This window comes from Rattus norvegicus, chromosome 17 (assembly GCF_021556685.1).
Source record: "Rattus norvegicus strain SHRSP/BbbUtx chromosome 17, alternate assembly SHRSP_T2T, whole genome shotgun sequence".
NCBI lineage: Eukaryota > Metazoa > Chordata > Mammalia > Rodentia > Muridae > Rattus > Rattus norvegicus.
The window spans coordinates 8,989,796-9,017,173 of NC_141550.1; the positions used below are offsets into that span (position 1 = coordinate 8,989,796).

Below are 27,378 nucleotides of genomic sequence, written 5' to 3' on the forward strand. Positions count from 1 at the left end.
CATCCATAACTCAGGTTCCAGGGATCTAATGCTCTCTTCTCACCTCTCTAGGCACCAAGCACACATAGGGTACACACCCATACACGCAGGCAAAACACACAAAAAAATTAATAAATCTAACAGAGCACCGAGCTGGTGTGCACAGGTCTGAGTTTAGTTGCAGCACGACAAGTCAGGGCAAACAAAAACATTCTTGTGAAAACGTATAAGAAAAAATGCCCAACTACCACGGTGAATAGAGAAAGCACAATATTTTTTTGTGTGTGTAATATACTGGAGAGGTAGCTGCACAGTTAAGAGCTCTTGCAGAGGACTTCAATTCAGTCCCCAACCCCGACAGGGCAGCTCACGACTGTTGACAACTCCAGGGGATTCATTTGATGCCCTCTTCGTGCCTCTGCAAGAACCCGATATGCACAGGCAAATGCAGGCAGTCGCTCATACACATAAAAATAAGTAAATCTAAACAAGAGAGATGAATACAAGATGCACAGAATATCGACATTTTAAAAACTGTATAAATACCTTTTACAGTCACTTGGGCAATTCCCCACCACTCCAATGTCAGAGATTCGATGTTGGCAAGGGCCCTGTCACTGAGCTCCACCACTGTCACTGTCACTGAGCTCTACCACCATCACCGTCACTGAGCTCCACCAATGTCACTGTCACTGAGCTCCACCACTGTCACTGAGCTCCACCACTGTCACTGAACTCCACTACTGCCACATGTGTGAACTTCAGCCTTTTCTCCCTTTGAATATTTGTACATGGACTCAAGAAGGATACATTTAAAAAAAATTAAATAAAACGGGCAGACTTACTATTAGACAATTCAGTTCCATTTGCTTTATTTTTAGGATGGTTTCATTTCTCAGGAAGGAATGACACAAATACAAGGTTTAGGCCTTTAGGCCAGCTGAGACCTGTCCGTCTGGTCCCCTACAAGTACCAGCCTGGGCCTGTAAGGGGGGGTCACAAATCTCAGACATTAGGGGAGAGGTGTAAGGCTGGACTTCTAATTAAACAAGAAAAATTGTTAATGCCATTGTTACCCTATGTGGTAACTCAGACCTGGACTGATAGAAATTCAACCCTTTTAAATCGGGGAAACGATTAACTGGGTTTTCTGTAAAGCCAAAGAATTTGATGAAGTTATAAACCGATTTGCCCCCTTTAGAGACACTGCAGTGTAGAAGGGAAGTAGTTTTCACTCGTAAACTTCCAAGTTCCTCAGGTTTCAGGGCACTTCCGGACCCCAGTACTCAAGCACTTCGTGGCAGAATATGAAGGTGAAGAAGTAGACGCAGAGGTCCGTGAAGACCTCACCCATCTTGCTATAGGTGTCCATGGACCGGTTTATCACCTCAGCCGGAATCCCGGACAGCAACAGTGCGGCGGTCAGCACTGTCGTCTTTACCTTCTTCTCACCCTGTGCAGAGAAAAGGAGAGTTAGCCGTTTGCTCCCGGCGGACATGACAGATGGGAACGCTCCTCAGTTCTAAACCGGCTACTGACGTGCGGAGGCTCACTGAGCCGGACAGGTGAATCTGAGACTTACTGGGCAACAGGGGACATGACAGCCAGCAGAAGTTTTGTAACTATGTCACCCTGGCTGGCTGTGATGGGTCACATCTTTAGTCCCACCCAGCATTTGGGAGGTAGAAACAGTCAGACCTCTGTGAGTTCAAGGTCAGTCTGCTCTCCTAGTGTTATCTATGACAGCCAGGGCCCTGCAGAGAGTCCCTAAATAATTAATTATTAACTGTGCCCTTTTAGAAGCAAGACACAGGTAACGACTTTAGAGATCTATAATGACCACGGTAAAAATTGAGGGAAATAAGACTGGACACGTGTATGGAATGGTAGTGTGTGGCACAGGAATCCTAATGGCGGAGAGACTGCTCTGGTGTCTTACATAAATAAGGCACAAGGAAGGGGTCTGGCAGTTCTGTTGCCCACTATACCACCACACACAGAAATGTGTAAGGAAGACTTTCAGAGGGGAGAGAAAAGAAGCCTTCACAGATGAGCAGCAACCTCTCAGAGGCAGAGGAGAACTCTGTCATAAGCTGAGTCTCATGACAATGAAAAGCCAGAAGCGGAAGAATCTAGGTGTGCTGGAGAATGGGTCATTGCAAACAAAACCCCAGGGAAATCCTACAGGACCCTGACCGCTGTGCAAAAAAACATACCCTGGTTATATGTTCGATGGAACGTCACTGAACGGTTCAGAACACTTCTAGAGGAAGAGAGAACATTTCTTTCATAACTTTCTGGTCTCATTTTAAAATAGGCAGAGTCACAGGATCCCAGACTGGCTTCAAACTTGCTACACATCTAAGATTCACTGATCCTTCTGCTTCCCTTCCCAGTGGCTGGGACCACAGGCCCGAGCCGCTGAGCTCAGATCCACGTGGTGCTCAGGCTCAGCCTCAGAGCTTCAATCGTGCTAGAGTGAGATCCCCCAACACTAGGCTCTCTTAAGTTTTTTTTTTTTTTTAAGACTTAATCATTTATTATATATGAGTACACTGTAGCTGTCGTCAGACACACCAGAAGAGGGCATCAGATCTCATTACAGATGGTTGTGAGCCACCATGTGGTTGCTGTGATTTGAACTCAGGACCTCCGGAAGAACAGTCAGTGCTCTTAACCGCTGAGCCATCTCTCCAGTCCCAAGAAAAGATCTAGGGAAGATTGTTTTTTTGGTTTTTTTTTGTTTTTTTTAGAGCTGGGGACCGAACCCAGGGCCTTGCACTTGCTAGGCAAGCGCTCTACCACTGAGCTAAATCCCCAACCCCTTAAATTTTTTTGTTTTTTTTTTTTTTTTTTTTTTTTTGGTTCTTTTTTTTTCCGGAGCTGGGGACCGAACCTAGGGCCTTGCGCTTCCTAGGTAAGCGCTCTACCACTGAGCTAAATCCCCAGCCCCCCTTAAGTTTTTGAGGCAGGGTTTCTCTGTATAGTCCTGGCTGTCCCTGAACTCACTCTGGAGACCAGGGGGGGCCTTGAGCTCAAAGATCTGCCTGCCTCTGCCTTGGAGTACTGGGATTAAAGGGGTGGGCTACCACCACCAGCCATTCGTCTCCTTTTTGTAAAATTATCTTTACTTCATGTGCATGGGTGCTTGCCTGCACGTGTGTTCACTCACCGCATGTATACCTGGTGCCTGCAGACATAGAAGAGGACATCCGACGCCTGGAACTGGCGTTACAGAACCATTATGCTTAACACGGAGTCGTCTCTCCAGCCCCAGACTCAGTTTTTTAAAGGAATTAAAAGGTGATCTCTAAAATGTATTTAGTGTCACTAAATACCTACTGATAACTCAGCAATTTTAAATACATAAAAAGCTATATAGTTAACCAATAGAAAGTAAAACTTGGGCTGGAAAGGTGGCTAAGAGCACTGGATGCTCTTCCACTGGTCCTGAGTTCAATTCCCAGCAACCACATGGCCCACGAGCATCTGTAATGGGATCTGATACCCTCTTCTGGTGTGTCTGAAGACAGCCACAGTGTACTCATGTACATAAAATAAATCTTTAAAAAGAAAAGTAATGAAAGCTTATGTCCACATAAAGACTCATACTAGAATATTCTTGCTGGATTTGGGCAGCATATTCCTTTAATAATGGCACTTGGGAGGCAAAGGCAGGTAAATCTCTGAGTTCTAGGCTAGCCTGGTCTACAGAGTAAGTTCTAGGACAATGTGAACTACACAAAGACATCATCTCAAAACAAACAAACAAAACAAAAGAATATTCTTAGCGGTTTTAGTCATAATTCACCAAGTATGGAGATTCCCTATCGACAGGAGAGTGAATAAATCAATCAGTCAGTCAATCAATCATTCAAACAATAAAGTACTGCTCAGCTCGGGGCTGCAGAGACAGCCCAGTGTTCAGAGCTGTTACTGCTCTGGCAGAGGACCTGAGTTCAGTTACCAGTATGCGCGCTGGGTGGCTCACGACTACCTATAATTCTAGCTCCAGAGAACTTGATGTCCTCTCCTGGCACAATCACACTTGCTTGCATTTGTGTGCACAAGCACAAACACACACACACACACACACACACACACACACACACACACACCACAATTAATCTTTGAAAACACAGAGGACAACGAGCTACAGATACAACTTCAAGTATGGAATAATCTCAAAAACGTCATGCAGAATGATGGCTTACAAAATGCACAGGGGCTCAGAAGCAGAGTCTCAGAGAGTATGGTTTCAGGTCCAACCCTCAGCCAAGAAAGAAACCAAACCCTTATTCAACCCGTGAACCTGTATTTTCTCACCTAGAAGCCCCGAGTAAGGAATATTTGATCCAAAGTGAGCTTTTATAGTCTAAGACTCTTATTTTCCTTAAACACACATCTACATATGGTTTCCTCAGCTCTCACCCTATCGTCCCCGAACTGCAACAGATCTTCCTTCTCTCTTTTACAGTTTATTTATTTGCCAGGTGGTGGTGGTGGCCCATGATTTTATTTTACTCCTAGCCAGAAGTAGGTGGATCTTTGAGTTTGAGGCCAGCCTGGTCTACAGAAGGAGTTCCACGTTAGCCAGGGGCTACTGTCTCAAAGAAACATCAAACAAAGAAACAAAAGAAGATTTAATTATTTTACTATCTACACACCGAAAGAGGGTATAGACTAAAGAGGGCATCGGATCCCATAGACAGTTTTGAGCTGCCATGTAGATGTTGAAAATTGAATCCTACAAGGATCTCTGGGAGAGCAGCCAGGTTCTTAACCATTGAGCCATTTCTCCAGCCCAGCTGTCTTGTTTACCAAACCCTCCTCCTGTGAAATAACTTCATGGGCAAAGTATTTGCCTGGAATGTGTTATCCTGGGTTTGATGTAAAACCGTCCCCTCCCCACCCAACACAGTCATTTTTCAGCACAAAAGCTTGACACAAACTTTGATCAAATGCTGGGTGTGGTAGCATTGGCCAGGAACCCCAGGGAGCTAGCTAGGCCAGGAGAATAGAATTCTAGGCCTACCTGAGCCATGTATCAGGGCTCTGACGCATTCGATCACACAGACCATGCCATTTTTACTTATGTTTTTGAGGTGGGGCCTCACCGCACAGCCCGGGCTGGCTTCAAATGCACACTCCTCTGACTTTACCGTCTGAATACTAGAATTACCTGCAAGCACCACTTGGCCTGACCTACAAGGACATCCTGCGAGCCCAGCTCAGTGAGAAGATGCATCTGCCTGTGGTCAAGCAGACTAGGAAAACATCAGCTGTCAGCATCAATCCGCTGAGTGACTGTCAAATGTTTCTCATTCTTAACATTAACGTGAACGGCTAGCCTAGCATGGGTCCAAAACTGGGTTCAGTAAATAATCCGATTTGTTTTAAAATTAATTTCTTAGCCACAGAACGAATTATTCAATTTTCTGGTGAACCTGAAGATCACCACTTTGAACGCTTGTGTTAGACTTATTAATTGACTGAGTATAGGTGTGAAGATCAGAAGGCATCTTGCACAGGCCATTCTCTGCTCCCCAATGCAAGTCCTAGCGATCATGCTCAGGCCAGGTATGGTGGAAATCTTCCTTACCTTCAAAGGAGCCATTTTGTTGGTCCTGACCCTAAAGCACTAACTCAGATCAAGAGTAACAAATGGGGGTTGGGGATTTAGCTCAGTGGTAGAGCGCTTGCCTAGGAAGCGCAAGGCCCTGGGTTCGGTCCCCAGTTCCGAAAAAAAAAAAAAAAAAAAAGAACAAAAAAAAATTATTTTATTTTTTAATTATGTGTATCTGTGCAGGCATGCGCACAGGAGTGCGGGGAGTTAGATCCCACTGTAGCTGTAGCTGAAATTGCAGGCAGTTGTGAACCCCCTGATGTGGGGTCCTCTGGAGCAGTAAGTATTCTTAAGCACTGAGGTACCTTCCCGGCCCTTAAGTTCTTTTTTTTTTTTTTTTAAATGAGTGAGTCAGGAACCATGAGGGTGGCTCAGCAGCTAAGAGTGCCTGCTTGCAAGCTTGACAACCCGAGTTTGATCCCTAGAAGCCAAGGCGTGAGAAAACCACCTCTGGAAAGCTGTCCTCTGACCTCCACAAAAGCGCGTCCACACTCACATATCCTGCACATACACAAATATGCACACACACACAAATTAAGTTGTTGACAATCACTGAGTCACGAGTCAGCCTAAATACATCGTAATTAAGAAAAGACGTAAATTTACCTTAGGAAAATATTTGTACAGTCCCATGTACGCAAGTTGCAAAGTAAGAAATGGAGCGAATATAGACTGTGAAGATAGAAAATAAAATTAAGTATTTCCAGTAGATTACTCATATCATAATAAGTCAACTTAGCAAAGGCTATAAAAGCAAAACAGGACAGGAAAACATTCAATGCAACAGCTAAAAGCATTCTTATTTCTGTAGAAAAGTAAAGGTAACGACAAGGTCTGATTCTCTGGTTTTTGGTTTTTTTTTTTCAGAGCTGGGGACTGAACCCAGGACTGAGCTAAATCCCCAACCCTGTTACTGTTTTTTTTGTTTGTTTGTTTGTTGTTGTTTTTTAAGGTCTGATTCTCTAACCATAAAACACACCAAGTCATGTCATTTTTCAGTGCGCTCCCTCCCAAATGTGTTCTCTCATACAAAATTTTGTTCTCGCCTAGCAAGCGCAAGGCCCTAGGTTTGGTCCCCAGCTCCGAAAAAAAGGAAAAGAAAAAAAAATTTTGTTCTCTTTTTATGAGACGGGATCTTATCATGTAGAGCGGCAGTTCTCAACATGTACACTGCGAGCCCCTCAGGGTCCAAACGATCCTTTCACAGGGGTCACCTAAGACCTTCAGGAAACACACATATTTATATTACGACTCACGACAGCAGCAAAATTGCAGTAAGGAAGTAGCAACGGAAATAATGTTATGGTTTGGGTCACCATAATATGAGGAACTGTGTTAAAGGGTTGCACCATCAGGAAGGTTGAGAACCATGGATGTAGAGGCTGGCCTTGAACTCATCATGATCCTACGACCTCAGCCTTCAGAGTTCTAGAATTACAGGCTACCCTACCATCCACAGTCCAAAACTTACCTTTTAGAGTATTAAGTGGTGCAGTAACATCTCTCTCCGCTGGAGGAGACTGACAATTGACTGAAAGCCACAGAGCCCTCCGAGTTGGGGGCAGAGTTGACACACACAACTTTTTAAAACAGAGTAGGGCGGGGGCTGGAGAGACGACTCAGTGGTTAAGAGCAGTTTCAAAGGACCCAGGTTCAAATCTCAGCACCCACATGGCAGTTCACAACTGTCTGTAATTCCAGTTCTAGAGGATCTGACAGCCTCACACAGAGGTACAAAAAGGAGAACACCAATATAAATAATAATAATAATAATAATAATAATAATAATAATAAGGCAGCTTGACATCTTATCGTCAACAAAAGGAAAAAGATCAATATGGCACTTAGTCCACATAATTACTTCTAAGATGTAAAAGGTTCCCAACGGGCAAAGGAACAAACATTGTTGTATGGCAGGGGCAAGAAACAAACCACTGACTATCTGATACGAATAAAACCCAAAAGCCAGAACACCAACAGCAAATCCTTACATAGAAACAAGGCATAGGGGCTGGACAGATGGTGCAGTGGGAAGAACACTTCTTGCTCTTGCAGAAGAATTCCCAGGGCCCACATGGTGGCTCACAATTACCTATAACTCTGGTTCCACAGAGCTCTGTCACCCTCTTCTGAATGGGCAGGTACTCAGCACATACGGAGTATACAGCAAAACACTCACACACACACGATAAACAAATCTATTTAAAAAGAAAACAGGTATAGCTTTTGAGTCATGATAGCACAGAGCCCTTAGGTAAAAGCAGCTCTTGGCTCATGTACTAAAATCATCTGGTCTCTGGTGTGTTGACAATTTACCATCAGGGGAGACAATCAAATCTGCTGAACAGATTCTATTTAAGAAAATAATTGCAGGGGTTGGGGATTTAGCTCAGCGGTAGAGCACTTGCCTAGCAAGCGCAAGGCCCTGGGTTCGGTCCTCAGCTCAAAAAAAAAAAAAAAAATTTGCATAAAAGCAGGTTTGCTGTTATTGTTGTTGTTTTGTTTTGTTTTTTTGAGACAGTTTCTCTGTGTAGCTCTGGCTGTCCTGAACTCACTCTGTAGACCAGGCTGGCCTTGAATTCAGAGCTCTGCTTGCCTTCGCCTCCCAAGAGCGATGACTAAAGGTGTGAGCTGCCGTGCCTCGCTGCAAAAGCGGATTTTAAAACCTGCTTTGCCTAATGGGGCTGGGGATTTAGCTCAGTGGTAGAGCGCTTGCCTAGAAAGCGCAAGACCCTGGGTTCGGTCCCCAGCTCCGAAAAAAAGAAAAAAGAAAAAAAAAAAAAACCTGCTTTGCCTAATGATGTATGAAAATCTTATGGCCGTACCCAATACACAGTAAGCATTCTTAAAATGACTACTGAATGGACCTACTTCAAATCAAGACACTGGGAGGCTGGGGCAGGGGCTGGGTGGGTAACAGTGCTGGAGTTCAGTTCCCAGCACCCGCATGGCAGCTCACAGCTGCCTGCGAGTCCATTTCCAGAGGACCTGACACCCTTTTCTGGCCTCGGTAGATACCAGGCATGCACATGGTACACATACATACACACATGTAGACAGAACACAGAAATACATTAATAATAAATCTTTTGAAAAAAAGTTCTAGGGCTGGAGAGATGGCTCGGTGGTTAAGAGCACTAATTGCTCTTCCGGAGGTCCTGAGTTCAAATCCCAGAAACCACATGGTGGCTCACAACCATCTGTAATGGGATCTGATGCCCTCTTCTGGTGTGTCTGAAGATGGTGACAGTGTACTTATATATAATAAATAAATCTTTAAAAAGAAAAGTTCTAGCCAAGACACTGAATTATATAGACTGTGCCTTTCTGCACTCGTCTGTGTCCCACAATGCACTGTTGCTAGGATGCTACTACATTATGCATTGCAGAATCGATCTCTGAACGGTAGACTATTGCCTATACACAGGACCGCAAGAAGCACATTTCAACATCTCAAACCACTTGGGAAATCACTTGCTAATACACAGTACATATAGGCATCTGGACTTTCGGTTCTGGGACGAAACTGCCTGGGTTTCACCCCACCTGTCAGCGGCTGTTGTGACCTTGGGTAAGAGAATTCATCTGAGTTTTCGAGGGTTCAAACAACACATGGCTCCTAAAGATGGAGTTTAAGTGAATTAATATAAGACGAGCACATAAAGTGCTACAGACATTAGTTATTACTACGAATAGGCTCTCATTCTGTAACTGGGACAAATAACAGAACGTATAACACACGTTCAAGCAGCCGGATAGATCCGGTAATGCTGACAAGAAATCCCTAGCACGGCACCTTGACTTGCGTTTTCCTAGCTGATCGCTTGCAGCTCTTGGCTTACCAAATATTTGCAAACAAAAGCTCGGACAACAAGAGCAAGCAGGGCGCACCCCACCAGTCGAAATATTCGAAAAGAGTCAAACTCTTCCGTCGTCCGTCCATCTTCCTGGCTGGGCTTCTCGCTGATCAGCTGTTTGCGCAACTTCATTGCTTCTTCGAATCTGGAGAGGTACTGTTCTAGGCCGTGGTGAGAACCCCTCGGGGCCGAGTCTGCCGTCAGGTCACCTCTGTTCCGCTGCCGAAGCTCAACTCCATCCTTGCTACTGCACTCTGGTGCTTTAATGAATGAGTCCAGTTTGTCTCCCAGCTGGGCTCCCCTGATGTCGGCGCCACCACTGGGCTGGTAGTCAGTTACTCCTCCATCGACTGAATCGCCAAGCACTACCCTCTTGGAAACGGAAGGAACGCCGAGGGGATTCAGTATGTCACTGTCCAGTGGCTTTGACTTTGTTTGATTTTCTTCTTCTGAGGGAGGGAAAAAAAAAAGAGCTCTGTGTATTACATACCCACGAACATCTTAAACGCTCCCACTGCTGCTAGAACTAGGTCTCTGAGTCAGGATAGAGACTGATGCAGAAAACAGAACTAGCTCTTTCGCCTACCACCTTCAAATAGGCCGCCACAAAAAGGCAGGCTGGCAGAGGGAAGTTCAAACGCTGAGGACAGAAACTACCACTTCTAAGTAAACAAGCAAATCAAGCACAGGCTGTCCCAAGAAATAAAGAACAATTCTTTCCCAGAAAAAAATACCCAGAGATATGCCTCAATTTCTCCCACTAGCTGATACTGATAAAAATACAAAATCATTAAAGTCTCTTAAGGTTTCTATTTTACAATTACATTTCTGAGTCGGGAGAGCTGTGAGCACAGGGTGTGGCGTGCCTATAACCACGGTGGCCATCCCCTGGGTAGCCATGAGCTGGCACTTTTAGGATGCTGTTCTAGTTTTTAAAGAGAGAACTCTAAAAGTGATAAAAATTTGCAGAGCAAAAGAACAGAATAGGAAAGGGACTCGAGAAACACCAATACTTTAAGACTATCTTCAGACTGATCACTACAAAAAATATTTCCTGTACTGTTTCAGATGATTCGAAAGTGGTACCCACACATCTCATTTCTATTGTCTAGAAGTTCAGAACTACATCTCTAACGCCTCATAGAAATACTTGAGTTCTACCACGCTTGCAAACAGTGACTAAAAAGCCAATTACTAAAGGAAACACCCAAACTGAAACTTAAAGAAGTCAAGCATAATTGTATTCAATTGTGTTCATAAGAAAACACGAGGTTGCATTGCATGAAAGATGAGTTTTCTTAGGGTAAATGCAGTTATTAAAATGTGATGTACCTCTGCTAATGAAAGGAAATCTCAGCGGGGGCATCACAACTTTCGGGAAGGTCTATAAAGAATGCTCGCACATATGTATTCCCTCTCCTCGAAGACCTGTAACAATGTTGAAGGCACCGAGCACAGCCACCAAGATAGGACCATAGGGTCTCTGATCCACAATGGACGGACCAGCCAATAATTGAGTAACGACTGATGTGGTGGACGAGAGTTACAAAGCAAAAGGCAAAAGCTAGGTCAGGGGATTAACTGGAAGGAAAAGCATTTGGAGCGGATATGAAAATCTCCCTGGGGGCGCAATGGAATGAGAATGGGGATAAAATGCGCAGCCTTCAAGAAAGGCGAGTAATCAGGAATATAGGTGCTGTCTCAGATAACCGTACACACAGATTCCGGAACGAAGGCTTTGTGGCCAGGGTGGAGACAATCTCAGGGCGAGGATCCAAGAAAATTGGAAGCAACAAGGAACATCCTGGGGCTAAGCGACAATATAATATGGGTCGTCACCTAGGGGGCGGGGACAGAGTTGGGTCAGAGTGCATTTTGGGGTCAAATGGATTGGAAGTTGAGGGGACGGAAGGATCTTGAATTTTCAAAGAGGTAGGCGGGAGACGGGGAAACCGAAGCTCTCACCCGCGCCGCTCCCGGGCCTGTGAAAGCCCATGATCCGGTTGATGCGTTGCTCGGAGTTCATGAGCAGCTTCCTCCTCCGCAGCTCTGCTCGACGCTGAGAAGCCGACAGGCCCGAGGGCGCCGCGGACCTGTCCCCGCCGTCGGTGGCCGAAGGCATCGGCTCCATGCTTTCTCTACTGCCTGGTTCAGGGTGACAGTAAAGGCGAGGATGACTTCAGGCAGGGCCTCAGAGTTCGGTCCCACTCCCACTGTAGTCCCGCCCCTAGAAGGCGGGGACTGAGGAGTGAGCATGCGCCGAAGGCCTGCACGAGGCTCTGCCGCCATGTTCAGTGAGGGCAGGCCAGGTTTAAGGGTTCTCCCTTCCAAGTTGGCTCGCAGTGCTGAGGTTTTTCACCACCAGGTTTACCTCTCAGCTGCTCTCGAAGGTGAAGAGACCACACCCTCCTGATGGGTGAAATGCCAGTGAGGAATAGGTCCATTTTATTCTCTGCCAGGAAGCAAAATGGAGGTTGCAGCGGCAGGAGCTTTTTACCAGTCAACGTCTCTTTGCTCCTGGGATACGTAATTGCGGGTGCGACGCTTTCAGGGAGCATGGCCCTGGGATTTGGTGGCGGTGGTGATTCTAGTTCTTTACAGCACTCCGCCAGATTTCCCTAGTCTCTTCTGTACCCCTGTCGTCTAAATTGCCAACACTCCCTACTTCCCTTCTCCCTACTCTTGCAACCCTGTTGCGTGCTTAAATCTCCGTGTAGAGGACTTTGTATTCTATATTAGAAAAGAGCCTGAAGTATGCACCAGTAGTTTGTTCTAAGTTGCTCTGCATAGGTATATTGTTAATAGCTCGTTCGTTCTGAGTTCGCTCTCCAGTTCAGGTGCTGAAGAGTGCAGACTTAAAACCGTTCAATACTAGCCAGATTTGTATTCGGGGAAATGCAAACTTTGAGCAGTTAAAATTAACTGTTTCATTCCCTGTGAAACTGCCCTTTTGACATGGAGTGTTAAATCGTTTTTCCAAGGAGTATAACCTTGTTCTCAGATCTCTGACCCTTTGAATAAACCGCATCTCACTACCAAGTGCCCTCTGTTTTCTCCTGTGTGAAGACAGCCCACACCCTGCCTGGTGGGTGAAATGCCAGTAAGGAGCAGGCTCATTTTACACTCGTGCAGGAAGCAAAATGGAGGTTGCAATAGCAGGCACTTGTCTTTCTTCTTTTTTTTTTTTTTTTTTTTTTTTTTTTGTAGCAGATTCTACAGTGTGACTCTGCCTCAATAAAATAGGATAAAAATAAAAGTTACACACACACACACACACACACACACACACCATATTGTTTACTTAGATTTTCTTGCTATCTCAAAGACTTATTTCATATCAACACACAAGGAAGTTATCAGATATCAGTGTGACCAGGGAGCCTAACTGGCTCCTACTACCGAAGGATGGGACAATTTAAACAGAAAAATTGATAAACGCAATAGAAAGTCATGCCTGGGAGTATAGGCTTAACCAAAAGCTTTGAAACCCAGTAACAGGGAGACAGAGGCTGGCATATTCGTATAAATTCCTGCTGGCGTGATCTACTTAGTGAATTCTAGGGCAGCCAGGGATGTATGGCGAGACACTGTCTCAAAAGTCAGCAACAATGGGGCTGGGGAAAAAAAGGGAAAAAAAAGGCTCAGCTGTTGAGCACTGGGCGCTCTTCCAGAATACCTAACTTCTATTCCCATTACCCACAGGGCAGCTAACACCGTCTGTAACTCTGTTTCCACAGGATCCAGTGCCCTCTCCTGACCACTGCAGGTAATGCATGCGTGTAGAGCTTCCTGTATGCAGTCAAAATACCCGTATGCAGGCAAAATACCCGTATGCAGGCAAAATACCCATATGCATAAAATAAATAATAAGTAATTTTAAAAATTCAACAGCAGCAACAACAACAACAAAAAGCAAAAAATTGGTAACTGATAAATCTGAAAGTTATGGGCTGGAGAGATGGCTCAGCGGTTAAGGGCACTGACTGCTCTTCCAGAGGTCCTGAGTTCAATTCCCAGCCAGCCACATGTGGCTCGAAACCATCTGTAATGAGATCTGATGCCCTCTTCTGGTGTGTCTGAAAGCTATAGTGTGCTCATATAAACAAAATAAACAAACAAACAAACAAAAAACGGGGTTGGGGATTTAGCTCAGCGGTAGAGCGCTTGCCTAGCAAGCTCGAGGCCCTGGGTTCGGTCCCCAGCTCAAAAAAAAAAAAAAAAAACCAAACAGGTAAGGGGTCAAGGCTGAGCGTCGTGATCATACTGATTTGAAAGGGGTGGTATAGCATGGGTCGGTCATGCAGGCTAAGAGTAGAGACAGTAAACTAATGAAAGCCATTAGGTACGGCAGTGTTTGTCAGGGAAGCACATCAGGCTTCCATTGGATGGACAACAGCACACTCATGCGCACACTAGGAGATGATACAGTTGATGCATTCCATCAGTAGACAGGAGGCGTCTACTAAAATGGAACTTGCTGCCTTCCTGCAGAATTTTGTTCTACACCAACAGATTACCAGCCATAATTTGCCTGGTATGATGGTGCATGCCTTTAATCTCAAGCCTGGGAAGGAAGGGGCAGGTAGGTAATCTGTGGGTTTGATGCTAGCTTGGTATACACCATCAGTTCAGCCAGGGCTACATACTGAGACCCTGCATCTTAGGGTTTCCACGGCTGTGAACAGACACCATGACCAAGGCAACTCTTTTTTTTTTTTAAGATTTATTTATTTTATTATATGTAAGTATACTGTAGCTGTCTTCAGACACACCAGAAGATGGCATCAGATCCCATTACAGCTGGAGAGGTGGCTCAGTGGTTAAGAGCACTGACTGTTCTTCCAGAGGTCCTGAGTTCAATCCCCAGCAACCACATGGTGGCTCACAACCATCTGTAATGGGATCTGATGCCTTCTTCTGGTGTGTCTGAATTTACAGTGTACTCATAAAATAAAATAAATATATCTAAAAAAGAACACTGGCAGCTCATCCAGAGAGAGAGCTTAAATTCAAATCCTTGCAACTGCATGGGTGGTTCCCAACCATCTGGCAAGGAATCTGGCGCCCTCTTCTGGCCTGGAGGCACACTTGCATATGTGTGAGTCAGCATTCCCGCATAAAACCCATAAATAAATAAATAAATAAATAAATAAATAAATAAATAAATAAATAAATAATGTTTTTGAGCTAACATGATGTTTTTGAGCTGAACTCCAGTCCCCTGCAAGAGCAACAAATATTCATCCCTATACATCCAGTCCCCTCACTTAGTGCATACTCTCCTCTCCTCTCTCTTGTCCTGTCTTCCCCTCCCCTCCCCTCTCCTGTTCTCTTCCCTTGACTGTTTCTCTCTACATAACTGTGGCTGTCCTGAAACTGTATCGACCAAGCAAGCCTAGACCTCAACAGAGATCCACCTGCCTTTGCCGCCCACAGGCTGAGATCATGTGTGCACATGTGTACCACACCCAGCTAACTCCATATTCCAGCAAATTATTTTGTTCTTAACAACAGCAAACAAAACAAAACAGAACAACATAAAACTCATTTTATACATCGTTTATTTAGAGAATTTTATTTTGTCTTATTGGAATCCGGAAGGGTGTTTGTGGGGCGCTAGGACAGAACCTCACTCCATAACTCTGGCTGGCATGGGACTCACTATGTACCAGACTGGCTTCAAACTTAGGGACATCTTCCTGTCCCTTCTGCCGAGTGCCTGGTGTGTATAGAGGACAGAAGAGCGTGTCAGATCACCTGGAACTGGGGTTATAGTCAGTTGTGAGGCACCCTGTGGGTGCTAGGAGCAGTCCTTGGATCCTCTGTAAAAGCAGCAAGTACTCTTTTTTTTTTTTTTTTTTTGGTTCTTTTTTTCGGAGCTGGGGACCGAACCCAGGGCCTTGCGCTTCCTAGGTAAGCGCTCTACCACTGAGCTAAATCCCCAGCCCGCAAGTACTCTTTTTTTTTTTCTTTTCTTTTTTTTTCCGGAGCTGGGGACCGAACCCAGGGCCTTGCGCTCGATAGGCAAGCGCTCTACCGCTGAGCTAAATCCCCAACCCCTATTATCAAGAATTCTAAAATGTACATAAACTCTGTAAGTCCGGGATCAGCAGTCCCAGACCCCACTTTCTTATTATTTTGGCTTTGAGCCTAGCCTTTTTAACCGCTGAGCCATCTCTCCAGCCCAGCCCCCGTTTTCTTAGAGCAGAACCAAGCACATTTCCCTTCAGGTTTCTGCAGCCCATTCTTCATAGCTGGACACAGCTCCTCTAGCTTTCTGGTGCCCCAGTCAGCAGTCTTTAGTAACCGCTTCCATGTAAGAATAGAAAAAAAAGGGGCTGGGGATTTAGCTCAGTGGTAGAGCGCTTGCCTAGGAAGCGCAAGGCCCTGGGTTCGGTCCCCAGCTCCGAAAAAAAGAACCAAAAAAAAAAAAAAAAAAGAAAAAAAGAAAAAAAAATGACAAACTACTGAAATTAAAGTAACTCCTTACAAAGTTTTGAATTTATGTAAATAAGACAGTGAGGGGTTGGGGATTTAGCTCAGTGGTAGAGCGCTTGCCTAGCAAGCGCAAGGCCCTGGGTTCGGTCTCCAGCTCCGAAAAAAAGAAAAAGAAAAAAAAAAAAAAAAAAGACAGTGAAACAGTTAGTTCTCTGATGTCCTTGCAGGCATTGCTACCTTGGGTTCTTCAGTCGGCTAGAAAGACAGAGCACTAGCTTTTATATGCTTCCACCTCAGCTTTTAATTCTCTAATCTTCATTTCCTCGTCCTAGCAATTCCATAGCCCCACGTGCTCTCCTTCTGATACTATTTGTTCCTAAATCATATATAAATTCCTATATTTTCCATCCATACCCTTTCCTTCTGAGCTCACTCTAACTCTATCCTTGATGTCCCCAAGTCGATCAGTGCAGCAGTCATGGGACCGGAGGGTACACGTGCTTCCTCACGATCCCAAATTCAAGGCCAAGGCCAGCAATGAACCATTTCCAAAAAGAACCATGAAGGTTTTTTACAGGCCTTATGATTATATTGTCTGGATCCCTTCCCATGACCCTGAAGGCCGAGCGGAGGCCTGTCACTCACCCTCCACAGCCTCATGACCGTCTCCATCCCTCATTCCGGAAAACTGCATCTGGGGTTACTATTGCATGATTAGCCCTGAGTAATGGGGGAAGTATGTTCCTCAGAAAGAAAGATTGAAGTAAGGTGGTGAAGACAGCAGCTCAACTATGGGACAACAGCATCATCGGCACACGTGGGGGTCATGGGATCAATGGCCTAGCGATGCTCCAGGAGCAGGAACTCTGTGACACCTCCCCTTATGCAGCTATGCTGGGTCTGGCAACAGCCAAGGCTACACAGAGAAACCCTGTATCCAAAAGAAAGAAAGAAAGGAAGGAAGGAAGGAAGGAAGGAAGGAAGGAAGGAAGGAAGGAAGGAAGGAAGTCTGGCATGGTGTTAGAGGATTCTCTGTGAGAGATAGAGTCAGTTTCTTGGTTCAGATGTTCCTAACTTAGGGCCAGTGCCTCCCAGGTTCATTGTCTCACAACTGTGAAGAGGGAAGAACCAGGACGAGCAGAGTTTTCTCCACACACAAGCGCGGGACTTGAAAGGGAGCCTCTGGTTCCTTGGCTCCGCCCATCTGTACCCAGTATAGGACTCTGATAGGCTGGGCCTGTTTATAAAGTGGAGATGGATCTGAGGGTCTTCTGACCTGAGGGAGTGTAGGGAACTCTGTGGGGAGAGAGAGAGCTGTGCTCAGGAAAAGCCTCCTATCCGAGGAAAACGTGCCAAGTTTCAAGGTCAGAGAGGAAAAAACACAATGGAGGCGATTAGCTGAACTGTTACGGTCTTAAAAATTCTCACCCTCTGGGTTCAACTCGCAACTTTTGAACTGAGTTTACTGGAGGCGGTGTTTGAGTCCAGCTCCTGGGATGATTTTCCCCACCGGGCTCGCCAGTCCTGCAGATACCTCCTTCTCAGGAGATAAATGTTCCCTTCCTGCCTGTCTTTTGAGTTCTTAGAGAAGCTGGCCCTGCTGACTTTAACAGCTTTTCCCTCTGTCTCTTCCTTATCTAACTGCCGAAGAAAAAGTGATGGCCTTACTCCTCATCACTGTCAAAAGGCTGGAAAAAAAAATAATTCAACAGCTCTTTGTTCTCTTCTCTTCCCTGCTCTTCCTCTCTTCCCTGTCCTTTCTCTCTACCTCCACCTCTTCCCTCCACGTGCTCATGGCCGGCCTTTCCTCTCCTCTCCTCTTCTTCTCTCATTAAACCTCTCCACGTGGAAAAAAAAAAAAAAAAAAAAAAAAAAAAAAAAATAATTCAACAGGTAACCTGGCATGATGGTGCACAGCTTTAATCCCAGAATTCGGAGGCTGAAACAGGACACGTGAATACCAAGTTCGAAGTCGGCTTGTGCTACTTATTGAGTCAAAGGAAAATGAGTGTTGTACGAATTTCCCTGGGGGGATGTGAGCAGAAATCTCTTTAGCCCAGATAAGAAACCGATAATTGACAAAACAAATGACTGTAGCCAAGTCTAGCCTAGTGAACCAGTGAATCTGTTGGGGTCACACAGAGAGCATGGGTGACATCATCAACCACCCTTAGCCTTCTAGCATGATATAGCTCATAGAAGCTCTGTTTTTTGGATGCAATGTGCTCTACAAGAGGGAGTCTCCCGTCTCCAGTAGCTGTTACTACTTCTACAACCTCGGAAGCAGTCCTTGTGAGGCTTATAACTCTCTTAAGCTTCCTGGGCCTACTTGTAGGCTGTGCAAGCCTTTGCCTGTCAGGTTCAAAGGAACCCACAGTTGTCCCAATGCTGGAACCCATTTCCATCTATCAAGTGTGGTTGGGGAGGGGGGCTTATTATAGATATGAGGGCGAGAACAGCCAGAGGCATCTGGTGGATTCCAGAGCAGAGAGATTAAGTAGTTAATTGATTATGGCCAGCAGACTGGACCAGGACACGAGCCGAAAGGGGGAGGGAGAAGAGAGGGAGCACAGCAGTAATGGCAGGGCTATGGGGGAGGGAAGCCTGTGAGCTGACCTTTTGGGTAGGCGGTGAGGAGAACCACAGATGGCAATACTGAGCAACTCTGGAGGCGAGGGCATCTGGATGCTAATGGGCATCACAGCGTCTTGTCCTGATTTGCTTCTGAATGTCAAGCGATTGCTAAGAACCACATTGGGGCTGGGGATTTAGCTCAGTGGTAGATTTCGCTTACCTAGGAAGTGCAAGGCCCTGGGTTCGGTCCCCAGCTCCGAAAAAAAAAGAACAAAAAAAGAAAAAAAAAGAACAAAAAAAAAAAAAAAAAAAGAACCACTGAGGCACACTAGTAGATCTTAAATTAAATTGTATTCAAGTCCGCTCTTGTTGGACATAATTTCCTTTCTTTTTATTTAAAATTATTTGCATGTGGGTGTTTAGCCTGCTTAGTGCCTTCAGAGGCTAGAAACGGGCGTCAGAGCCTTGAAAACGAACTGGCACCAAAGGGAATTGAAGCCAAGTCTTCTGGATGAGTAGCCAGTGCACTTAACCACAGAACCATCATCTCTCTAGCACCCTTGTTCATTTTCTTGATACAGCTTGATTTTTCTAGGGTTCGAATCTTACTCCTAATTTTTCTTCTGTCAGTAGGAAACCACCTCCCTATAGATTCCCACACAGGGACAGACCTAAAATACAGGTCACACTGTCCCCTCTGCCATGTCCAGGGCCGAGACAACGTACGCACTGCTTCCTCTGTTGTAGGTTTGTTTCCTCTGCATGGCCTGACTAACAGTAACTAGTTGGGAATTTTGTTTGTTTTTGTTTTTGTTTGTTTTTTGTTTCTCATGACAGGGTTTCTCTGTAGACCAGACTAGCCGCAAACTCACAGAGATCCACCTGCCTCTGCCTCCCAATGCTGGGATTAAAGGTGTGCACCACACCACCTGGCTCTTTTTTATGGATTGTTTTTATTTCATGTGCATTTTTTCCTGCATGTATGTCTGTGTCAGGGCATTGGGTCCCCTGGAACTGGAGCTACAAACAGTCGTGAGCCGCCACGTGGTTGGTGGGAATTGAACCTTACCAAGAGCAGCCGGTGCTCTTAACCACTGTGCCATTTCTCCAGTGTAGTAACCAGTTTCAAAGACAGTAAGTTTGGGTTGGAGGGGTGGCTCAGTGGTTAAGAGCACTGGCTGCTCTTCCAGAGGTCCTGGGTTTGATTCTCGGCATCTACTAAGTGGTGGCTCACAACCATCTGAAACTCCAGTTCCAAGGGACCTGATGCCCCCTCTGGTACCAGGCATGTACATAGTGCATAGACATACATACAGCCAAAACACCCAACAAATACATACAGTACATATAATACCCAATCATTCATACAACAAATACATACAGTACATACAATACCCATTCATACAACAAATAAAATACTGACGGTGGAGCTGATGATGCAAGGAGGAGTTCACACAGATGCCCATCCACACACGAGTAGATAAGAAAAACACATAGACACATATGTACATATGCAAATGGAATACTACTCAACTGTGAAGAAAAATGAAATCATGAAAGTTAGAGGTAAACGGATAGAATTTGTCTTGGTTACGTTTTTTATTGTTGTGACTCAGCACCATGACCAAGGAGATGTGTATATATATAATATATATACATATACATATATATGATATATTATATATATAATTTAACTTGAGAGTACATAGGTCCAGACGATTACAGTGCATCACATCAGGAAACATGGAGAAGACAGGCTGAGACAGCAGAGATGGAGGAGTAGCTAAGAGTTTACATCAGATCCATAAGCACAATCCAGAGAGGCAATGAGAGACAGAGACAAAGAGACAGAGAGAGACAGAGAGAGACAGAGAGAGACAGAGACAGAGACAGAGACAGAGAGAAGGAGAGAGAGAGAGAGCAAGCTGAGTATGGCATGGACTATTGAAATCTCGAAGCCCACCCCCAGTGACACAGTTCCTCCAAGAAGGCCACACCTCCTAATCCTTCCAAACAATTCCAACTGGGATCCAAGCATTCAAATGTATGAGCCTATGGGGGCCGATCTCATTCAAATCACCACAGAAGTAGAAACAGTTACACTGAGGTAACTCAGGCCCAGGAAGAGAGATGGCACATCTTCTCTGTCTTGTGTGGAGGATAGATGTGGAGAACAGGTGGAAGCCAGGAGCCTAAAGAGGGCCTACTGATGGGTGGGGACTGTTAGGGAAGGGGACATTGCAGATTAGATAGATCAGGGGGAAGTAGAAAGGTAGACTACTGAACTGTCTGGTCTTATGTCAACTTGACATGCAAACTGGATGCATACAAAAGGAGGGAATCTCACTTGAGGAAATGCCTCCATGAGATCCAGCTGTAAGACATTTTCTCAACTAGTGATCGATGGTGGAGGGCCCAGGTCATTATGGGTGGGAACATCCCTGGGTTGGTGGTTCTGGGTTCTATAAGAAAGACAACTAAACAAACCATGAGGAGCAAGCCATGGGAGGGGTTGGGGGGAGGGGGCAAGCCAGTAAGCAGCACCCCTCCATGGCCTCTGTATCCGCTCCTGCCTCCAGGTTCCTACCCTGACTGAGTTCCTGTTCTGACTTCCTTCAATAATGAGCAGCAATGTGGAAGTGTCAGCCAAATAAACCCTTTCCTTCCCAACTTGTGTTGTGGCCATGGGTGTTTCATCACAGCAATAGAAATCCTAAGACAAGGGCTGGAGAGATGGCTCAGCGGTTAAGAGCACTGACTGCTCTTCCAGAGGTCCTGAGTTCAATTCCCAGCTACAGTGTACTTATATATAATAAATGAATAAATCTTTAAAAAAAAAGAAATCCTAAGACAAATATTGTGGGTGGAAAGGTTTAGGCAAGGAAAAGAATAGAAATATGGGGAAATCGGGTAGAAGCAGGGTTGACCCAAAGGGAGTCGAGTGTGGTGTTGCAGTCCTTTAACTCTAGTCCTTGAGAGGCAAAGGCAGGCAGATTTCTGTGGGATCAAGGCCAGCCTGGTCTACAGACTGAGTTCCAGGATAGCCAAGGCTACCCAGAGAAACCCTATCTTTTTTGTTTTGTTTTGCTTTTTTCTTTTTTTTTTCTTTTTCTTTTTTTCGGAGCTCGGGACCGAACCCATGGCCTTGCGTTTGCTAGACAAGCGCTCTACCACTGAGCTAAATCCCCAACCCCAAGAAACCCTCTTAAAAAAACAAACAAAAGCCAATATGGAAGCCCACCAGCTCACAACTGAATGGAAAATATAGTTGGTTGGAGGGATAGTAGAATGCATGCAATGTGATAAAAATGGGGGAATAGCAGAGATTAAAGGGTTAAGTGGCGATGGCAGAGATGGAGTGCATGTGCTAATCTAAATTAAGGACGTGTGAAAAGATGCTATGAAACCCACTATTTAGTAAGCTGACTTCAAAATGTAACTTTAAGGAAGGAGCTTACACGGGTAGCTTGCATAGGTGCACACAATGCCAGTGGCAGCAGGCACGGGTCCCTGAACAGTAACTGGAGTGGAAGGCATGAGATTCCTCCTTACCCGCTGTTGGCTAGGGAGGCCCCAGAAGCCTCTGAAACAACAATGGTTACAGCCATAGCTACACGATAAGGCCTTATTGCTGAAGAACACCGCACACTTTGGCTCTAAAGGACTGGGAAACTTCCTCCCCACCGTGCTAGTGTCAGAGGTGCTATGCAGGTTGGTACATGTGTGCTGGACAATACATGCCACAATACTGACCTGCCGGGGAAGATGTGTCCATTGGTGCAATACTGGCCTGAGTGTTACGGAGTAACTCACCACTCTCTGGTTCACAGGAGGGGGATCTCATGTCTGGTACTACTTAGGACAAAACCTGCCGCTGTTAGTGTTATTTTGCAAAATGGCCACACTGTGGAATTGTCATATGTGTGAGTGTATGTGAGTGTGAGTGTGTGTGTACACACACACACACACACACACACACAATGTGTCAAATATGTGTCATATATGTCAAACACACATACTAACTGGTCGAAATGCTAGGAAGACCAGATGGAGCGCTCAGCTTTAAATGGGCTGTCTTTATAAGACCTAGCCTTCCTCACCCCTGCTAAGGCTTAGGGAACTTTTTTTTTAAAAAAGATTTGCTTATTTATTATATATAAGTACACTGTCACTGTCTTCAGACACACCAGAAGAGAGCATCAGATCTCATTACAGATGGTTGTGAGCCACCATGTGGGTGCTGGGATTTGAACTCAGGACCTCTGGAAATGCAGTCGGTGCTCTTAACCACTGAGCCATCTCTCCAGCCCAGGCTTAGGGGAACTTTGAGGAACAGGCAGAGGAAAGACTGCAAGGGCTGGAGTAGTGTGAAATGCTCTTTTCCGGGCATGGCATAGAACAAGACCTACACAAGATCAAGCCAGCTAAAATTCACCCACAGACAGGGTGGGTGATCTCCAAGTCTCCTTCATGCTGAGGGGGTTTTGGTAGTTGGTAACTTCTGGGGAAGAATCATTCTTTGAGGGTATGGACAATGGGAGGTTTCCCGTGTTCCAGTGGATGCCCTCCCAACACCCACATGCACATATGAGCAGCACCAGTTGGATTTAGTGAGTTATCAAGTTAGAAAAAGAAGATACAATGTTAGTAGTGGGAATATATAGTCATTGTATGCATGCATGAAATTGTCAAGGAATTTAGAAACTCACACATCATAGAAAAAAAACTTTTTTAAATTGGGGGGGGCATTCAAGAAAGGGTCTCCCTATGTAGCTCTGGCTGTCCTGGAACTTACTACATAGAGCAAGCTGGCCTTGAACTCACAGACCTCCACTTGCCTCAGCCTCTCTAGTGCTGAGTCTAGTCTTGTACCAGTACTTGGCTGAAAAAAATAGACTTTTTTTTTTTTTTTAAAAGGCCTTCAGGTGCAAGCACCACACTCCTGAACCTCTGAGCCCCTAGAACCGTGAGCAAAATCAACTTCAATTGTTCGACAGGGGAAGGGAGGACACAGAGGCTGTGTGCATCCACTTGGTGTTGTGGAGGTCCACTGAGGAGTGCACACTGTCGAGGAGGGCTCTGGCCTGTACAGTTAACCCTGTGAGAGCCAGGAGCAGCAGCTGCTGACTCGGGACCTCGCATCTCCCTCCATGCCACTTCACTGTGTCTTCTCGGCTGCATTGCTTCCAAAACCCACCCTGCGGTCCGGCCCGGGTCCTTTTTGTTGTTTTGCGGTACAGGGTTTCTTTGCAAAGTCTTGGTTCTCCTGAAACTCACCTTGTAGACCAGGCTGGCCTTTAACTCAGAGATCTGCCTCTCAAGTGCTGGGGTTAAAGGCATGCACCACCATACCCAGCCCTTACATTGGATTGTTAAACCTCAAATGATCTGTCGGATTGAAATCTGCCCAGATTCTGTGAGAAAACCCTGCATTGCTTGCTCTCTCTTGCCCTTGCTCTCTTGCTCTTACCCTCTTTCCCCTTGTCCCTTCTCTCCCCATTCCCCTCCCCCTTCTCTCCACGTGCTCATGGCCGGCCTCTACTCCTCTACTCTTCTATTTCTCTACTACTCTTTCTCTGCCCTACTACCCTCTTAACCCCACTCCCCATGTCCTGAATAAAATCTATTCTGTACTAAAAAAAAAAAGAAAAGAAAAGAAAAGAAAGAAAGGAAAAGAAAGAAAACCCTGCACTTCTGGAATAAAAAATAAATTGCTTAGTGTGGCCAACACAGATCACAACTTAACCCAGCCTTTCCTCTGCCCAGCTCCCTAATTCTGGAGGGTCTGGGGGGTGCAAACAACCACTCCCAGGCTCCTGATCCTAGTGTTCTCTCCAGCCCCTCCGTATGTGTAGATTCACCCCTCTGGAAGCTTTCCTCATTCCAACAGGATCCTGCTCCACCAATGAGCCCACCACAGATTTGTATAGCCTCTCACTGTGCAACACTCTGGGGCACCCTGATGTCTCTTCAGAGTCCCTCAGTTCACTCCCTCCCCAGCAGTCAAAACAATCATCTTCTTTGAGGCAGAAGAGCCTTGCACCTCCTGTGGCCAGCTTTCTTCCCAGAGGTGGGGCAGTGGCAGCCCTCCGTGCATGCCTTCTCCCACGGAGAAGCAGGAGGTGTTCAAAGAAGGAGGCTGGGACACCTGTCACGGGCTCTGGGGGTGGGTACCAGGGAGGCCGATCCCAAGCCACGGTGCCTGTCAGGTAAGCCTCTTTATTGCCTGTTTATGCCTCAATATACAAAAATAAACGGCCCCTAGCTCCTAGGCAGTGTGATGGCTGCTCTTGGTTGCAAAATTGACTAACATCTGGAATTAACTAAAACCCAAGCCACTGGGCACACCTGTATGGGATTTTTCTCTTCTTATTTTATTGTTGACAGGGTTTCTCTGTGTAGCCCTGACTGTCTTGGAACTCATTTTGTTGACCAGGCTGGCCTCAAACTCAGAGATCTGCCTGCCTCTGGGATTAAAGGTCTGGGCCATCAACGCTCAGCTGGATTTTTCTTGACTGGATCCTTTGAGTTAGGAGGAACCCCCCCCCCCCCATGAATTTCAGCCACACCTTCTGGTGGCAGCCTAAGTAAAAGTAGGAATCTGGTTTTGGCCTGTTTGTCCTCACTCTTGCTGGTAAGTTAGTCTGTCCAGCAGCTGAGGTATTCCTTTGCTGATATTAGAACCTTTGGGATTCCACCACAGACTGAAGGCCAGCTAAGCCATCCGGCCTTGTGTACTGAGCAACTATTAGACTCTTGGCAGATAGCCATTGTCGGACTAGCCAGGCCTCAGCCTGTAAGTCACTTTAAGTCCCACACATGTCATTCATTCTATCAGCCGTCTCACTAGGGAACCCTAACACAGGAAGAGAGGTGACGATGGCGATGGCCCTCTGAATGACAGTCAGTGCTCCCACACCCACACTGGCTAGTAGGCTTATGTCCTGGCAGAGTCTATGCACATCCCCAGTAGCAGATCAGGAATGTTTGCTGACCGTGAGTGCGTAACGCAGGAAAGGGAAACACAGAGGCAGATTCATCTGCTTCAGCCTTGGCTCACCAGGCTCCAGGACTATTCCACCCTCCAGGAAAGGGGGAGAATAGAGAGCAAGGAAGGGAGGCTACAGACGTGGGCTGCACCAGCTCCTGCCAGAGATGCTCACCAGCTCCTGCCAGGGATGCCCACCAGCTCCTGCCAGGGGCATCCACAGCACAATGACAGTGTGCGGAGGAAACCAAGGGGAATGTGGGCCTGGAGAGCCTCTTCTTGGCCCTCCTCTGGTCCCACAGCCCCAGAACAGGTAGACGGGACCCTTCCCTTTTCAGGTGTTTCTGCATGCCAGGTCCATGCAGAGCTCAGGGCTTGGCTGTCACATCTGTGTCCACCACCCCCAGGAGGCATGAGTAATTGCTCAAGGGGACATGTAAATCCAAGATGAGAGGACTAGAGCTCTCAGCTACCACGGCTCTGTGCTTCTCAATGCAGTGGCTGAGGCTCTGTCCCTATGGAACCCGAAGCCTTGCCCGGTCCATCTCAGCCTCTTGCTGAACTTACACTCAGGTTGTGTGGTTCACAGTCTGCCCAACCGCACACAGCAGGGCGGAAGACACCCCGAGTCTTGAAGCAACTGTGAATTCTACCCTCTCAGCCCTGGACCGCAGCCCATTCCTTCTGCGGCATTCTGGGTGTGTGTGCACTGCTTCTTTCCTGCTCCCAGCGAGGCAAGCCTTGCTTGGACCCTGTCTACACAGCTGCTCATTCCCCTACTCATGTTGGTGCTAGATGTGAGCTAACCTTCTGCTTCCAGTCTGAGCTTGAGTTAGAGAGCTGTAGGACAACGTGCCTCTAACCAGCGATCCCCGCTTGGCCAAAACAGATACCTGGCCGATATTTAATAAAGCTGGCTTCAAATTCGGCTCAAAAATCATGGGGTTGGGGATTTAGCTCAGTGGTAGAGCGCTTGCCTAGGAAGCGCAAGGCCCTGGGTTCGGTCCCCAGCTCCGAAAAAAAAAATCATGGTAGTGGTCTTATTCTTCTCAACTAGAGGATTAACACTAGGTTTCCCCAGGTACTCCCCAGTCCCATGCTCTGCTTCAACACCCACCCTTCCTTCCAGCTGTGAGAATACAGACTCTGCAGTTTCTTCCACCTCAGGAACATGGCTCCCTTCTGAGCTGTCCTGTCCCCAGCCCATCAGGTCCTACGGCTCTACTTCTTCAGTTACCTCTCTTCCTTCTGCCTATTTCCTAATGAGGCCGGATGCAGCACCACATCAGAGACAGCCCAACCAGACAAAGCCAGAATCAAGTCAGGCTTCCCAGCGGTAGCAAGGGGGCTGCCCATGAGCCGGGATGAACAGGAAACCGGCCTTTGGCTTTTCTGCCCACCCACACCTGCCGCCTTCCCCCGACCCCAGTCTATCACTTCTGGTCAATCAAAGGTGACAGACGTGTGGCCCATAAAACATTCTGTTTGGCCTGCATAGCTTTTCAAAGCTTTAGTTAGGGGCTGCTGTTGGGAGCCTTAAGCCTGCAGCGCTGCTTGAATTTAAAACACAGATATAAATCTTGTCGTTAGGTCGATTAGCGCTGATGGTCAGGTCACTAAGCAACCCTCCCTGTACTGTTCCTCCCGCCAACCGATTTACACCCCAACATCCTGCTCATTGAGCCAAGCTCATTCCTTTGTGGTTACTTAACCCCACCCCACGTCCTGCTTCTACCAGTATAACTTCTGCCTGAGAAAAATTAAAAAATGTCAGCTTGATCAGACCTCCTGTCTTGTGGTCCGTTCTTTGCGTCTCTTGTCCCCCATTCTCTCCTAGGTGGACCCCAGCCCCTGTCAACTGCCCTGTGAGACAGGGCATGCTGCCATTTTAAAAAAAAAAAATCAAGAAATTCTGC

At 46.3% G+C, this 27,378-nt stretch overlaps 1 protein-coding gene across 6 annotated transcripts; it reads right to left on the reverse strand.

Annotated features, from left to right (window-relative positions):
• Window positions 1-834: 834 nt before the first annotated feature.
• Camlg (calcium modulating ligand) lies at window positions 835-11,677 on the reverse strand. 6 transcript variants are annotated; one of them, XM_087591596.1, is made up of 5 exons: window positions 11,428-11,674; window positions 9,448-9,911; window positions 7,698-7,803; window positions 6,212-6,277; window positions 835-1,432 (listed from the first exon to the last, which is right to left on the reverse strand). In XM_087591596.1, exons 1-4 carry the CDS (start codon window positions 11,591-11,593, stop codon window positions 6,213-6,215), a joined length of 801 nt encoding a protein of 266 aa, XP_087447722.1. In that variant the 5' UTR covers window positions 11,594-11,674; the 3' UTR covers window positions 835-1,432; window position 6,212.
• Between the last annotated feature and the right edge of the window lie 15,701 nt (window positions 11,678-27,378).